The sequence below is a fragment of the Xenopus laevis genome, chromosome 1L (genome assembly GCF_017654675.1).
Source record: "Xenopus laevis strain J_2021 chromosome 1L, Xenopus_laevis_v10.1, whole genome shotgun sequence".
In the NCBI taxonomy this organism is placed as follows: domain Eukaryota; kingdom Metazoa; phylum Chordata; class Amphibia; order Anura; family Pipidae; genus Xenopus; species Xenopus laevis.
The window spans coordinates 138,472,774-138,490,258 of record NC_054371.1 but is presented as its reverse complement, the minus strand read 5'-3'; the positions used below and the strand labels follow the sequence as shown (position 1 = coordinate 138,490,258).

Below are 17,485 nucleotides of genomic sequence, written 5' to 3'. Positions count from 1 at the left end.
TGCTCCTGTTTTAGGGTGTTTGGTGGCTGCGTCTCTATGTGTATCCATACATAGGGGGTATCATTTCATTCAGGGGGACTTGCAGATTGTTATTGAGCAGGTTTTTGGTAGTTACCATGGATAGTTAGGGAGAAATCTAGCTTTGTATATCTTTTTTCCTTTATTTCAGACCAAGTCTCGGACTTCTGCGAAGGACTGCGGCCACAATTCTCTGTGTAGAAAAGCAAGAATGGCGTCTTTGAATAGCTGAAGAAGTGTACTTTACGGTAATATATGGTTTGTGGGGGTTATTTCAGAGTTTAGGGGTGTTTAGACTGAAAAACCACAAGTAGTACACATAGAGCGCAGCCCCCAGATTTTCAACTGCAATTGCCCTTCTGCATTGCTCCTGTTTTGGGGTGTTTGGTGGCTGCGTCTCTATGTGTATCCATACATAGGGGGTATCGTTTCATTCAGGGGGACTTGCAGATTGTTATTGAGCAGGTTTTTGGTAGTTACCATGGATAGTTAGGGAGAAATCTAGCTTTGTATATCTTTTTTCCTTTATTTCAGACCAAGTCTCGGACTTCTGCGAAGGACTGCGGCCACAATTCTCCGTGTAGAAAAGCAAGAATGGCGTCTTTGAATAGCTGAAGAAGTGCACTTTACGGTAATATATGGTTTGTGGGGGTTATTTCAGAGTTTGGGGGTGTTTAGACTGAAAAACCGCAAGTAGTACACATAGAGCGCAGCCCCCAGATTTTCAACTGCAATTGCCCTTCTGCATTGCTCCTGTTTTGGGGTGTTTGGTGGCTGCGTCTCTATGTGTATCCATACATAGGGGGTATCATTTCATTCAGGGGGACTTGCAGATTGTTATTGAGCAGGTTTTTGGTAGTTACCATGGATAGTTAGGGAGAAATCTAGCTTTGTATATCTTTTTTCCTTTATTTCAGACCAAGTCTCGGACTTCTGCGAAGGACTGCGGCCACAATTCTCTGTGTAGAAAAGCAAGAATGGCGTCTTTGAATAGCTGAAGAAGTGTACTTTACGGTAATATATGGTTTGTGGGGGTTATTTCAGAGTTTAGGGGTGTTTAGACTGAAAAACCACAAGTAGTACACATAGAGCGCAGCCCCCAGATTTTCAACTGCAATTGCCCTTCTGCATTGCTCCTGTTTTGGGGTGTTTGGTGGCTGCGTCTCTATGTGTATCCATACATAGGGGGTATCGTTTCATTCAGGGGGACTTGCAGATTGTTATTGAGCAGGTTTTTGGTAGTTACCATGGATAGTTAGGGAGAAATCTAGCTTTGTATATCTTTTTTCCTTTATTTCAGACCAAGTCTCGGACTTCTGCGAAGGACTGCGGCCACAATTCTCCGTGTAGAAAAGCAAGAATGGCGTCTTTGAATAGCTGAAGAAGTGCACTTTACGGTAATATATGGTTTGTGGGGGTTATTTCAGAGTTTGGGGGTGTTTAGACTGAAAAACCGCAAGTAGTACACATAGAGCGCAGCCCCCAGATTTTCAACTGCAATTGCCCTTCTGCATTGCTCCTGTTTTGGGGTGTTTGGTGGCTGCGTCTCTATGTGTATCCATACATAGGGGGTATCATTTCATTCAGGGGGACTTGCAGATTGTTATTGAGCAGGTTTTTGGTAGTTACCATGGATAGTTAGGGAGAAATCTAGCTTTGTATATCTTTTTCCTTTATTTCAGACCAAGTCTCGGACTTCTGCGAAGGACTGCGGCCACAATTCTCTGTGTAGAAAAGCAAGAATGGCGTCTTTGAATAGCTGAAGAAGTGTACTTTACGGTAATATATGGTTTGTGGGGGTTATTTCAGAGTTTAGGGGTGTTTAGACTGAAAAACCACAAGTAGTACACATAGAGCGCAGCCCCCAGATTTTCAACTGCAATTGCCCTTCTGCATTGCTCCTGTTTTGGGGTGTTTGGTGGCTGCGTCTCTATGTGTATCCATACATAGGGGGTATCGTTTCATTCAGGGGGACTTGCAGATTGTTATTGAGCAGGTTTTTGGTAGTTACCATGGATAGTTAGGGAGAAATCTAGCTTTGTATATCTTTTTTCCTTTATTTCAGACCAAGTCTCGGACTTCTGCGAAGGACTGCGGCCACAATTCTCCGTGTAGAAAAGCAAGAATGGCGTCTTTGAATAGCTGAAGAAGTGCACTTTACGGTAATATATAGTTTGTGGGGGTTATTTCAGAGTTTGGGGGTGTTTAGACTGAAAAACCACAAGTAGTACACATAGAGCGCAGCCCCCAGATTTTCAACTGCAATTGCCCTTCTGCATTGCTCCTGTTTTGGGGTGTTTGGTGGCTGCGTCTCTATGTGTATCCATACATAGGGGGTATCATTTCATTCAGGGGGACTTGCAGATTGTTATTGAGCAGGTTTTTGGTAGTTACCATGGATAGTTAGGGAGAAATCTAGCTTTGTATATCTGTTTTCCTTTATTTCAGACCAAGTCTCGGAATTCTACGAAGGACTGCGGCCACAATTCTCCGTGTAGAAAAGCAAGAATGGCGTCTTTGAATAGCTGAAGAAGTGCACTTTACGGTAATATATGGTTTGTGGGGGTTATTTCAGAGTTTGGGGGTGTTTAGACTGAAAAACCACAAGTAGTACACATAGAGCGCAGCCCCCAGATTTTCAACTGCAATTGTCCTTCTGCATTGCTCCTGTTTTGGGGTGTTTGGTGGCTGCGTCTCTATGTGTATCCATACATAGGGGGTATCATTTCATTCAGGGGGACTTGCAGATTGTTATTGAGCAGGTTTTTGGTAGTTACCATGGATAGTTAGGGAGAAATCTAGCTTTGTATATCTTTTTTCCTTTATTTCAGACCAAGTCTCGGACTTCTACGAAGGACTGCGGCCACAATTCTCCGTGTAGAAAAGCAAGAATGGCGTCTTTGAATAGCTGAAGAAGTGCACTTTACGGTAATATATGGTTTGTGGGGGTTATTTCAGAGTTTGGGGGTGTTTAGACTGAAAAACCACAAGTAGTACACATAGAGCGCAGCCCCCAGATTTTCAACTGCAATTGTCCTTCTGCATTGCTCCTGTTTTGGGGTGTTTGGTGGCTGCGTCTCTATGTGTATCCATACATAGGGGGTATCATTTCATTCAGGGGGACTTGCAGATTGTTATTGAGCAGGTTTTTGGTAGTTACCATGGATAGTTAGGGAGAAATCTAGCTTTGTATATCTTTTTTCCTTTATTTCAGACCAAGTCTCGGACTTCTACGAAGGACTGCGGCCACAATTCTCCGTGTAGAAAAGCAAGAATGGCGTCTTTGAATAGCTGAAGAAGTGCACTTTACGGTAATATATGGTTTGTGGGGGTTATTTCAGAGTTTGGGGGTGTTTAGACTGAAAAAACGCAAGTAGTACACATAGAGCGCAGCCCCCAGATTTTCAACTGCAATTGCCCTTCTGCATTGCTCCTGTTTTGGGGTGTTTGGTGGCTGCGTCTCTATGTGTATCCATACATAGGGGGTATCATTTCATTCAGGGGGACTTGCAGATTGTTATTGAGCAGGTTTTTGGTAGTTACCATGGATAGTTAGGGAGAAATCTAGCTTTGTATATCTTTTTTCCTTTATTTCAGGCCAAGTCTCGGACTTCTACGAAGGACTGCGGCCACAATTCTCCGTGTAGAAAAGCGAGAATGGCATCTTTGAATAGCTGAAGAAGTGTACTTTTCGGTAATGTATGGTTTGTGGGGGTTATTTCACATTTTGGGGGTGTTTAGATGGAAAAACTGCAAGTAGTACACATAGAGCGCAGTCCCCAGATTTTCAACTGCAATTGCCCTTATGCATTGCTCCTGTTTTGGGGTGTTTGGTGGCTGCGTCTCTATGTGTATCCATACATATGGGGTATTGTTTTATTCATGAGAAGTTTGTCTTTCAAATTGTCTGTGGTTTCAACATTTATAACCGTGTTGTTTTGTCAGATTTACATTTGATCCTGCGTCTAAGTTTACATTTTAGAAAAAAACTAAAAATGCAACAAAAAAGCTCTAAATTTCATGATGCGCTGGTAAAATGTATTTCAATTTTGAGTAAAAAATACAGCACCCCTACAAACCTGAAGGTCTGTTGTTTCTAAAAATACCAAACTTGAAGGGATAATTTAAATTTACATATAAGTTATGCTGCATCAACTGTTACATGTGCTTATCTACTTTGTTCTGGTGTAAAATTCTAGAAAATGCTGATTTAGTTTGGGGGTTACTCCTGGACAAAAAAAGTGGGTTACTGATACATATTTGGTATCGTTGGACTTGGCAGGATCACGGCTTTTACAAACACAAAAAAAATGCTCGTAAAATCAACTTTTCTGTGGAAAAAAAACTCAAGATATACTCCATTTTTTAATAATTTTTTTTTTTTTTTACATATTTCACCCAAAATACACACTAAATCTCCAGAAAAGTTGCAAAATTACACTTGCATGTCAAAGTCCAATTTATAACGAAAAAAACAATATATAATTTTCCTAGTTTCATGGAGGTTTTCCTACAGAAAAACCTTGTTAAACTGAACAAGTACCAAATGCTTAAAAAACGTCTGGCATTTCGCGTACCAGAAATGTGAAATTCTGCTGGCACTTAAAGGGTTAAATAATTAGCATCAGTAGTAAATAATGCCGTCAGTTCAGAAATGTTGATGTTGTTGTTATGATTAAAAACATTTATCGACGGCTAAATTCAATTTTACCTTATGTATTACTAACTCTAACACTACTCACATAAAATGGACTGTAAAGCATCAGCTTGTATTGTTGTTGTAGTGGTTAAAAGGCTTAAAATCCCAGGGCAAACATTTAGCTATCTTATCAGAAAACAAAATGTCACAGCTGCTGGTCCCTTGTCTTCATCACACTTCAGATAATTGGGTAATTATGTGAAATACTGGCAGGGGAAGATATTTTATTAGCATGCTGCCAATTTAATTGCATGTTGCCCATAAAATATTTTTGGAGATTCAAATGCTTTATAAACAGCCAAAAACCATGAATGGGCAAGGAAGCTGACAAAGCAATGCAGTAAATTTAAATGAACAAACATTCATCATTATAATGATTACAGCAACCCACAAAATACTTAAATTAACATATCAATGTGTGACAAAGAATAGTTTTCTTTGCTGAAAAAAAATCATACATTTTTAATTTTAATGGAAAAAAAAAAGAATCATACAAAAGATTATATAGTCTATATAATGGATCTCAGGTCAGGTTAAAGTTAATGTTTGGGGTATATCTCAGCTCCTTGGCACATGGAACCATAATTCTCAGATATGCATTCCCATTGGAGCCAGTGGGAGCCAACAGACATAGTTTAGGGTAATTTAGCCACTAAAAATTTCTCAGTTCACCCTTTGTTTTATTGAAGTGGATCCACTGGAAATGTTATGGGATATTAGGGTTGCCTTGAAGCAGTGGTCCCCAACCAGTAGCTCGCAAGCAACATGTTGCTCACCAACCCCTTGGATCTTGCTCTCAGTGGCCTCAAAGCAGATGCTTATTTTTGAATTCTTGGCTTGGAGGCATAGAAACCAGGTGTACTGCCAAACAGAGCCTCCTGAGGGCTACCAGTCCATATAGGGGCTGCCAATAACAGCCCTTATTTGACATCCCCATGGACTTTTTCATGCTTGTTTTGCTCCCCAACTCTTTTTTACATTTAAATGTGGCTCACAAGTAAAAAAGGTTGGGGACCCCTGCCTTAAAGGGTAGGACATTGTTTGGTAGCTTAATGCACAAAATGTTTAAGGGGCCCGTCAAATGTATATTTTTCTCCACAAAACGCTAAAAATTTGCAGTTCTCTAGTTTTTTTTTATAAACACTCTAAAAATGTGAGCTTTATTAAATGTAAAAATCATGAAAAACACTAATTCACTAATACAAAACTTGGCCAGGAAAAAGTTGTAAAGGTCCTATAGAAGTCAATGGAATGAGTTAATCCTATTGGACCATTTTAAGAAGTTTTCGAGGTTTAGTCATGGTTTCAAAAACCTCTAAACCACTAAAATTCAACCTTTGGTAAATAGGCCCCTTTATGTTGTATTTTCTTTGTCTTTCCATTGATTATGGGTGAGTTCAGAGGACATCTTGACTTGCCTGTAGGAATTTTGTGGTCACAGCACCCCTTTTTTGCTATAGCTTATACAGGAGCAGTGGCCAGCTCCATGTTGTAGCTCACATCATTTCCAACTATAGTTAGGTGATCCCAGTGGTGGCTCGTTTTCAGAAAAGGCGATCGCAATCCATCGTGCGGTGCTCGATTTCTCTGCGGAAGCAGAGTTTTGGTAAGTTATTTCTTAATAAAGGCTTTGCAATTTTAAAGTTTAATTTGTCTTGTTGTTTTTTTTTCAATGTATACTAACAAATTTCTTTTAAAAAAAATTGATGTTACTGTATATATATTGCCATGAGACTGAAAAGTATTACGTTGGATATTAAGCACCAGGTCGGGTAACCCATAGCAATATTCTGATGATTGATTGCAATGGGATAATGAACCTAGTGCAAAGTTCTTGTGTCTTAGCACAGGATGTTCCATGTTCTATTTTAGTTGCAAACTGTTACCTGCCACCACCTACATCTGTCCAGGTTGGCATCTGTTTTCTGCTGAACCAGATAAAGTCTTTTTCAACATTTTGAAAATTGTCTACAAGATATCATTACTAGCTACTTGCCCTGTGATTATGCACACCACTAGTTTCCAGGTTTTCAAAGCCTTTGTAAACATCAGTCAAAAGAAGAAGTGGCCTCTGTCCTGGAATCGAACGATTTTACTTCGATCGTTCGATGGCCAAATACGATGAAAAATACTTCGACTTTGATATTCGAAGTATTTTAATTCGATGGTTGAATTTCGAAGTATTTTACACTTCAAAATTCGACCTTTGATAAATCTGCCCACTCGTGTAGAGGTGGGAGTTGCCTGGGTGCAAATAAAGGCCAAAAAGATAAGTGTATACAAGAAGGAGGCTCGTACTCACAGGTCTTACAAAGAAATAACAGTGTTTAATAGTTAAAAATAAGAACTAGTTCTTTCTGTTATCCGTTATTTCTTTGTAAGACCTGTGAGTGCAGGTCTTCTGATATACTGTATATATATGTATGTATATTATATATATCAATGTGTTTGATGTAGAGATCCAATTTAGACACCTGCACTAACTATTAGAAGAGAAGAGCATGAGTGTACCACTGTGTACTGTCAATTTTTTGGAACTTTTGGCCTCATTGTCTGCATTTACCAAAAATTACCATTTGATTCCACATTATTAATCCCCTCTCAGCGCCACCCTAGCAATACCTTTCAATGTTTCTTCAAAGAACCCACTATCAACAGAAAACAATCACTATCCATCCAAAGTAGAGCTGAGAACAACCTACTTTAGATCAATAAAGCCTCAAATGACTACTTTCCTCTTACCCCAAGCCACGTCTTGTGTTCTTCGTTTCTGCCCAGGGTACTTTTGTGCAGATTGATTTATCTACTTCAGTACTCCTAGATATCCCTGTGCCATTTCAAGATAGGCATATGTCTAGGAAATCATGCAGTGTGGACACCTTTAGCATCCCAGTGTAGGATCAATTAGTTGTGGAGTTAGCTGTTAACTGTGTATATGATCTGCTTTAACCAACAGATCCTTGAGGCTTCTGCCCCTGATATAACCAAATATAAAAGGGACTGGAAAACTCGAGTGCAAGCTACTCTCTTTAGCCAGTACTGAAAACAATCTGCTAACCCATGCATAATTGTGCGCCAACAACAAAACAGTCTTACACGGGCAGGGAAGAGCTGAGAACAACCTTCTTTAGATTAATAAAGCCTCAAATGACTACTTTCCTCTTACCCCAGGCATTCCTTGAATTCTGGGGTAAAATGCTGCATTGTGGGGAGAAAATATACACTTTGGATTTTTTACAATCTGATAAATAAATATTGTGTTTTCGATGTTTCTTAAGTACTTTAAGTAAATGCATTTTTGAGACATTTTCTAAATGCCGTTTTTATATTTTCTTTCAGTAACCTAGGCAACAGCCTTGGTTATTTTTTCATCACATTCGTTTTATATTCCTAGAGTATAAATTATAGAATAGAATTCGGGATTCTAGCTCTAGAAGCCTGGTACATTTAAGCTATTTAATATATTATACAGAATGTTATTAAAATTGTAACTGAAAGAACTCACACTTTGTTATCACTCTAAGAAATGGGCACATTTTTCTTAAGCAAGAATGGAACTTTGTGGATTTTCATGAAACCAGACATTTCTGTAAGTGCTTTTTTTTAAAGACTTATTTATAGACCAGAAATCCCAACAACATGAAAGATTACAATGATGGATGTTGCAATTTAATGGCATTCTTTAAGGCAGAAATGGGTAAAATGCACAGTTCACGGCAATAATACTGTTTGGAAATGTGTTTTTCCAAACAAAAAAGTAGCCATTGAGCTTTAAACTAATGGGTTAGCAATGCTATCCTAAATGCATCTCTTGTCATACAACAATATACTGTAGACATTAATGGATTTCCAGTAGGAGTTTAGTTGATTTATCTTCTGTATAACTACAGCTCGCAAAACACAACGTTGTACAGGTTCCATAACTATGCCTTCCTTTTACCCATTGCATATTAAAAATAATGGTATACCTGGTTTCACAGATTCCAATTGTTTTATATATTTTTATAATGTGAGTCTCTCCTTGCCTTTTAAATTAAAAATTACAAGGATTTTAAAGTAATATGTATTTCTAAATGTGAACAAAACTAAGGGGCAGAGTTATCAAAGTGTGATATTAGAGCTCACTACAGAAAATGTAAAATTGTATTTATCAATGGGTGAAAGTTAGAGTTCACCATTTGATAAATATGATTCTAAAACTCAAATAGAAATTAATAGAAAGTGGGTGCATTTTTCTGTAGTGAGCTCTAATAACTTTGATAACTGCCCCTAAAACTTGACTTTTGATAAACTAAGGAATTTATTTATTAAAATATGAATGTTAAAATCTCAAAAAATTCATGGTTTTTTTCACTAGAAAATGTAACTTTTTAGAGGAAAAAAATGAAATTTTCTACATTTATTATACCCTGATGCTACAAAAAGCTCGAAACTGAAAATCCGCCATCTCAGATCTGTCGGGGTCCTGTATAAGTCAATGGGAGAGGCATTATCTCAATTTGAAGTTTTCATGGTCTGCGCTGGGTTTAGCTTGAAAATCAGACTTTTTTTGGGCAAAAACTTGCAGACACGCACTTCTTGGTCTTCGGCTCCACTGACGCCGGCGTTTGACACTGAGCATCATGACGCAGAGTATCATGATGACTGGAACAAGGATGAAGCAGAGCACACTCCTCACTTCTGTTAGAAGATAACCTGGTGCACAGAGTACAGGGTACGGCAATCCCCAAACGAATACTTCCAGGAAAGATACACTGGCACACAAGGTAAATTGCAGTGCAGGGTGACCCCATGCTGTTTATTTGTGCGGACGTGCGACGTTTCGGGGCAAGCCATGGGATGGTTGGAGGGTGTTGCTCTCTATTTTGCATGTTAATTATCTTGATTGTTTCCATTTTAAATTGTATGCACCTGGTCACTTTTGTATGCTTGAGAAAGGGGCTCGCCCCGAAACGTCGCACGTCCGCACAAATAAACAGCAAGGGGTCACCCTGCACTGCAATTTACCTTGTGTGCCAGTGTATCTTTCCTGCAGAGTGTCATGATGTCACGACTGGCGCCAAATCTTCCTTAAAAAGCCAATTCACCATTTTGGAAGTGCCCAAGCTGGTTTCAGTAATCTGTTCCTGCCAAAGCGTCTGATTGTGATTTGAATTCCTGGTTTTGACTTCTGCCCGATTCCCGACTACGACTCCTGCTGCCTGCCTTGAACTCTTCGCCTGACTTCGACTACATCTTCTCTTAATCCCTGCCGGTACCTTGCCCATGAACTTGTTACGCACTTCTTGTTGGCTTCTGCAGCAGAAAGCCCGAGGCCCCAAAAGGGCGTTGGTGAATACCGGAACCCACAGGATTCACCTGTGCATCCGCAGGTACTATCGCTGAAAATCCAGAAAAATTCAAGCGATTCGCATTTTCACTCGATATAATTACGTTTTTCCGCAATCCAATTAAATTACCTTTTTTTATGAATAAATAAGATAAAATCTGGCATGGGAGTTTGGTCCTGTTTTTTTTAAATAAAATATGAGATAAATTTGTATTTTAGTAAATAACCCCATAAGTGTTTATTCATTTATGTTGAATTTATGTTGATATTGAATGATTTAAAGAGCATCATGCTGTTGCATTCATAATAAATAAATAATCTCATAAAAACTGTATTACTTTATTAAAAATTTGTAATGGAAATAAAACATTTGAATTTATAAATCCATTAAATACAGACAGATTCTTTTTTTTTTTCATTTATTCAGTTTTGGATAAACCGTGTTCTTCATCCCAAAGTCCTTCCACAGATTTTCACACACACACAGCTCATGCGTATCTGTAAACACATAGACCACAGAGTGTAGTAATGGCAATACAGGTTATTTGCTTGACTATGTTTCACAAAGCAATAATACATTGAAGTGAACATTTATTTAGACAAAATAGTGACCTATTTAAAACAGCTATGTAATTCTGTATTTGCTGTCTGGTTTATAGTAGAACTTGCCCCAGAAAGACCTACTCTTAAAAATAAGACTTTTTTTATTCAAAGTCTGAAGCTGGAAAAGCTGCTTTCTGTAAAGCCAATACCTATTACCAGGAAAACATCTTTAGTTCAGTATTTTAAAAATAATATACAAACATCTTAGTTTTCGGCTTTGCTTCCCACAGAGAAGAAAAATTGTAAGTCTGATAAATAGTAATTCAAAAAAGAAGCCATTTTAATTTTAATATTCTCATATTGAGATCAACAGCATAATAATTGAATCTACTTTCCTAATATGCATTAATAAATAATGTGGGAGAACAACTGCAGTTTATCCGATGCAAAATGATACAGTACCATTAGAAATATTGATGTAATAATAATGTCCCCTGCTATGTTTGACAATCCTAAAATTGTACTTTGGGAACTCTCCTTCAAAAGTGAACTAGAACTGTCATTGTAAAGTGAATATTTATCACAAAATAGTCAAAATAGGCTAAAGACATATTTGGATATTCAAGCAAGTCATCAGACAGATCTGACAGATCCTTTATTTGGCCTCACATTTAGATGGACAAGTTCACCATTAAATGCAGTATGCACAACTTTTTAAAGAAAACAAAAAAGGTGATAGGCCACATATATGTAGTGAAATATATTTGTTATATTAGTTAAAGGAACATTGCTGACAAGCCTTTTGATCACTGGGGAAGCCCTGCATGCTGTTTCATTGATCTCCATATATGTGGATTACCTTATATACCATGCCACTGCTATAACTGACCAAACAGATTTTCTTTGTGTGTCCCACAAAAAACTTTTATATATTATAATTAGTCAAGTGTGCAGTGTCTACATGCAGGGCTTCCAAAGTGACCTTGAATGATCAATATGCCACACAATGTCGATGTGTGGCCCACACAAACATGACACTGTTAATCTATTAAAAAAAGAATGTGTGTGGGAAACACACAAACTGTTTTGAAGTTCAGCTCCTGACAAGAGACTAGAAAATGGTATTTTAGTAGAACAGCAGTGCTGGTGTTCCATGTCTTAATATTTGTTATATTAAAGGAAAACTATACCCCTGAACAATGTAGGCCCCGGGATCTTACAATTCATTGTGCACACAAACAAACCAAGGGACAAAGTTATATCTTTTGCTTCCACACTTCTTCCTGTTACAGTTAGGTGTACATTTACTAAGGGTAGAAGTGAATTCGAAGTGAATATTCGAATTTAAAAACTTCAAATTTCAAAGTAATTTTTGGGTATTTCGACCATCGGATAGGCCAAATTCGACTTTGTTTCGAAGTGAAAATGCTTTGACTATTCGACCATTCGAAAATCGAAGTACTTTCTCTTTAAAAAACTTCAACTTCGACACTTCGCCACCTTAAACCTGCCGAATTGCTATGTTAGCCTATGGGGACCTCCTACAACATTTTTCTAAGTCTTTACACATCGACCTCCTAGAACCTTTGAGTTTTGAGAAGTTGAAGGATTTTTTTGTAAAATCGTACAATCGTACGATTAAATCATTGGTTTCGCAGTACGATCGAAGTACGATCTTAAAAATCCTTCGAATTCGACTTCGAATGTCGGACTAACCTATTTGATGGTCGAATTTCGACGTTTTTTTCACTTCGAAATTTGACCCTTGATAAATCTGCCCCTTAGAGTTGTAGTATTTCTGGTCAGGTGATCTCTGAGGCAGCACACAGACCAACACAGAATCATGGCTCAAGATAGATGTAAAAAAACAAGATTTACTTAAATATATATTCCAGTTTGGTAAGATTTTTGAATATGCCCCTTAATTTGATATAAAAATCTGTTGCTTAAGTATTAATTATAGGGGTAAAGTTTTCCTTTAAACAGCAAATTGTATACACAAATATATATGTACTGTGTAAATATACATATACAAATATACTATACATATAGTTCTTACCTAAAAAAGGGATTCTTTAGATCAAGAATGTTGCCAGACTTAAAGCCAGTTTGGTCTACCGCTGCCACGATTTGTATGTCATAACTTTGTCTGAATCAAACAAAAAAATCATAGCATACTGTTAGTTATTAGTTATGCTCCATTACCATCTAATTACCTTCATTCATGTGCCTCTTCATTGATTTGCGGTTAAAAATGGTATTAGAGGTATGTACATTAAATCTGCATTATATGTTCTCATAACAAACTGTTGCCATCGCACGATTCTGAAAATACCTTTTATCAATTTGGGTGCTTTGGTGCATACAATCAGATTCTTGTACAAATAAAAATTGCAACACAGTTCTTGATCTCTGTACTTAGAAGTATGCAGCAGCAGTTGGTGTTGTTTTAGAAAAGCTGAAAAATATATTTGTGTTATGGGGTCTTTTATCCAAAATATATCCCTATATTTTCAAAATAAGGGAGCTTTCCTTAATTTGTATCACCATACCTTAAGGGGGTTATTTATTAAGGTTCCAGTTGTGTTTTCCACGAAAATTCAAGTTTTCGAGTTGATTTTTTTTGGTCAAAATTCGGGTTAAACAAAAAAAAACCTTGAATATTTTAAGATTTGTTATACTCCAACCCTGGAAATAACGCAAATCCAAAATACACCATGTAAACCCTATTGAAGTCATGTAGGAGTGAATGGCAGAGGTCACTTGCATGATGTTCAAGTTTTTTTCAGAGGGTTTTGCCCGAAAACTGAATAACTTGAGCGATTCATGTTTTTTACCGCGGGAAAAATCGATTAATTCAAGTTTTCGGGTTTCGCAACTCGAACTCACAGAATCGAGTTTTTTCCATTTGAGTTTTTTCTTAAATAAGATACTATTTGAGTTCATTCAAGTTTATTCAAGTTCATTCGAGGTATAACAAACTCTAACATTCAACCTTCGATAAATAACCCCCTACAACGCTACAAAAAAATCATTTAAACATTTAGGGGCAGATTTATCAAGGGTCGAATTTCGAGGGTTAATAAACCCTCGAGTTCGACCCTCGAAGTAAAATCCTTTGAATACTAAATTAAATACTTAAATTAAACTAAAACAAAAAATCGTTCGAAGTGTTTTTTAAAGAGACAGTACTTCGACTACTGAATGGTCGAATAGTCGAACGATTTTTAGTTTGAATCGTTCGAATCGAAGTCGAAGGTCATAGTAGCCTATTCGAAGGACGAAGTACACAAAAAATACTTCGAAATTCGAGCTTAGTAAATGTGCCCCTTAAACATTGTATTATTACAGAGAGAATCACTTTTAAAAATTAGAATTTTTTTTTAAAATGGAGTCTAGAGGAGAAGGCCTTCCCGTAAAGTTTCTGGATAAAGGTTTTCGAGATAAGGGATCTCATACATGTATCTTTGTTGCTTTACTTACTGGGCCCAGTAAGGCACACAGGAAAATTAGAAACCTAATTTAGTATAGTTAAAAAATTAGAACCCTAACCTAATTTAGTATAGTTGGAAATATTATGCAATCAAATGTACACTATTAATATTTTACAGGTGAGTATTGCTTATTAACTTGTTTCTCTCTGTGATAAAATATTCTTGATGCCTACACCTAAATAATATATGATTCCCTTTGCCCTCTGCCATAATAGTAGCAATGACATATCACCAGCATCGGCAGGCTGTAATAATTGGGGAAAGAAACGCTGGAAGACAAAAAGACAGATTTACTAAGCTTGAATGAATAGTTTGAATGCAAAAATATTCGAATTTTAAAGTATTTTTTGGGTACTTCGACCATCGAATTGGTCAAATTCGATCAAATCGAATGATTCGAACGATTCGAAGTAAAAATCATTCGACCATTCGATAATTGAAGTACTGTCTCTTTAAAAAAAAAACTTCAACTTCATACTTCGCTACATTAAAGCTACTGAAGTGCAATGTTAGCCTATGGGGACCTTCCAGAGCACTTTTCTAAGTTTTTTTTTGATCGAATAAAAATCAATCGATTGATCGCTTAAAATCGTTCGAATCGTTTTTTATTCGATCAAACCTTTTGCGCTAAAATCCTTCGAATTTGATACTTTGTACTTGATGATAACTAAGCTGCCAAAACTATTTTAATTGGTTAATTTAATGTTTAAGGGGCACATTTGCTAAGCTCAATTGAAAGTTTCGAATGAAAAAAACGTTGAATTTCGAAGTAGTTTTTTGGGTACTTCGACCATTGAATAGGCTACTACGACCTTCGACTTCGATTCGAACTAGAAATTGTTCGACTATTCGACCATTCTATAGTACTGTCTCTTTAAAAAATACTTTGACTACATACTTCGGCAGTTTAAACCTACCAAGCTGCTATGTTAGCCTATGGGGACCTTCCCCAGCACTTTTCTAAGTTTTTTATGATCGAATAAGAATCCTTCAAACAATCTATTAAAATCCTTCGAATTTTATCGTTCGATCGAACGATTTTTATTTGATCATTCGATCGAACCTTTTGCGATAAATCGAATATCGAATTCATGGATTTTACTTTTTTAACCCTCGAAATTCGACCCTTGATAAATCTGCCCCTAATTATAATAACAAAAGAATATGCCATTTGGACATTTTTGAAATATACTAATATTTCATCACCTACAGCATTTTGGGTGACGTTGTTTTTTTCTAAAACACCATGTGATCACTATTTGAATGCAATGAGACCAAAAAACTGGGACAAATGTAAAAAAGGCAAATCTGGTTATCATTTGAATGGGTATAATCAAGATCTTTGCATTACATGGGGTCTCCTTTCTCCATAGGGCCTACAAAGAGCTTCACTTTTCATACTCAGCCCTTGGTAATCAGGAGTCAGGAGTATAGTATAAAATCACACATTTACAAAGTCATGGTTATATCTTCTAAAATCCTTATATTTGACAACATGAAACTGTTCTTAGAGTATTACAATAGTACATTGTAACAGTACAAGGATATTGTTATATTGAACACCTTCTAAAAGCCACTAAATCTTCTATACAGCAACTAGTAATAGGTGTCACAAAAAATACCTGTTAGCAATATAGTAACTAAATAGTACTGGGCTCATCAAACACTGGTCAAAGGTCATTCCACCCCACAAGTTCCCTGTACAGTGAGATAAATCACTAGCAAGCTCACACAATGTGTTTTCAATATGTGCCATATTTAATGAGATATGCAGCATTAAAGATGGCACTTTATTGAAACACAATTTATGAGCTGTCCAGTAGATTTATTCCTTTATAGCAAGAAGAGTCACCCTTGACCTCTTGATTTATTTCCCATTTGGCGGAGACTGTCAGATGCAGTGGCTGACTGCATCCAGGTTCACGTTCCCTAAAATAAATGTTCTTGAAGTGCATATTCCTCCTACCATATCCAGGTCTCCTGAGATTATTACTCAGCTAGTATTACCTTTCTGTACCCAACACCAACAGACACTACTGTGAGGGAATTTACGTAAGTACCGCTTGGAGGCTTTTTCTTTAAATGAAAGCAGATGAGCTAGTCATTATTCTAGTGCTTGAGGAAAAGGTGGGGGGCAGATGACAGAAATGTGTATCTGTTCTGTACTCAAAGATCTAACAACATATACTAGGGATTGTAAATATATGATAGAAATAACTATGTTGATACTTTGATCAGTCACTTCAGTTGTTGTATTTACATGATCTTACCGCTTATTAGCCTGAAGCAGCACTTTCCCTGAGAGAGTTTCGCCCTCTTTTGCAAAGAGAGGAGTCTGAAGAAGGCAGCGTACCTGGTACCAGTGAGTTAGAGGTTCTGTAGGAGCGGTGGAAAGCCAGACTGTGACTCTGCCAAACAAGACAAAATATAGCCACACAGATAGCTAGAAAGACATTCAGGTTGCATCTTTAATAAAGTACATAGGTTCACTAGACATATAGATGGCTCTATGGTAACTGTTCCTTGCTCCTAGTTATTAGGAGAAGGTCTCTGGAGATAGATTAGCCCACCATGAATACATAAAGAAATATACTGATTCATGTTGTTCATGATATTGTTGTGGAGTTAACTTTCTTGCATAATGTAAGTGAAATGGCACCAAATGCAATAATATTGACTCCACCTAGAGTTTATTAATAAAACTGTATATTTTCTTGAATGAAAAGATAAATTATGTAAAATATGTACAGTGATCCAACAAATGCAACGTCGAACCATATTGCAAGTCCATGGACTAATCCAGACTGTACCATGTGGAAAACAAAGGGGATCTCCATTCTGAAAAAAAAAAATATACAAAATATAGGTGACATTAAAAAAGAATACATTTAAGCAAATTATGTAGCTTTATACAGATTGTCCTAAAGTAGATACCACTTAACTTTATAGTAAATTATAAATGAACAATTGAATAATACTTAAATAAGACAAATAAAGCCAGTACTTAAGAAAACATCACAAGCAGCTGTATCTTAGTTACATCTGTTAAATAAGGACACACTTCAATTCATTTTATCATTAAGATTTTTTTAGATATACATCAGAACTAAAAGGGTTATGAATAGGCAATGGGATTGGTCTGAAAAGAGTTTGTCTGATGTTTATGGTTTATTTATAAATTGCCACAAGAAATAATAAAACTGTATTTATAAACTAGTTCTCAGCACAATTATTGAGAGAAAGGAAAAAGGTTTGCCCTTGATGAGAATGTACATATACATTGTATACATTTATAGCAATCAGTTGAGTTTCTTTTTCTATGTAGGTAACAGCTATCAACATGTAACATTTACATTTCTTAGTGCCCCTTATAGCAGCAACATATTTATAATGTATTTACTG

General features: G+C 36.9%; 1 protein-coding gene and 1 long non-coding RNA gene across 3 annotated transcripts in view; one reads left to right on the top strand and one right to left on the bottom strand.

The window, feature by feature from the left end:
* The window catches only part of LOC121394097, a 205,559-nt gene that overhangs the window by 147,182 nt on the left and 40,892 nt on the right, over positions 1–17,485 (top strand). The gene's annotated exons all lie outside the window — the stretch shown is intronic.
* LOC108714329 (histone-arginine methyltransferase CARM1) overlaps positions 10,263–17,485 on the bottom strand; it is a 45,080-nt gene continuing 37,857 nt past the window's right edge. The window contains exons 10-13 of the mRNA XM_018258451.2: positions 16,832–16,921; positions 16,354–16,491; positions 12,649–12,738; positions 10,263–10,544 (exon numbers count right to left, since the gene is read on the bottom strand). Coding sequence (XP_018113940.1) covers positions 10,535–10,544; positions 12,649–12,738; positions 16,354–16,491; positions 16,832–16,921 — 328 coding nt within the window. The 3' untranslated portion in view covers positions 10,263–10,534. The remainder of the gene's footprint in view (positions 10,545–12,648; positions 12,739–16,353; positions 16,492–16,831; positions 16,922–17,485) is intronic.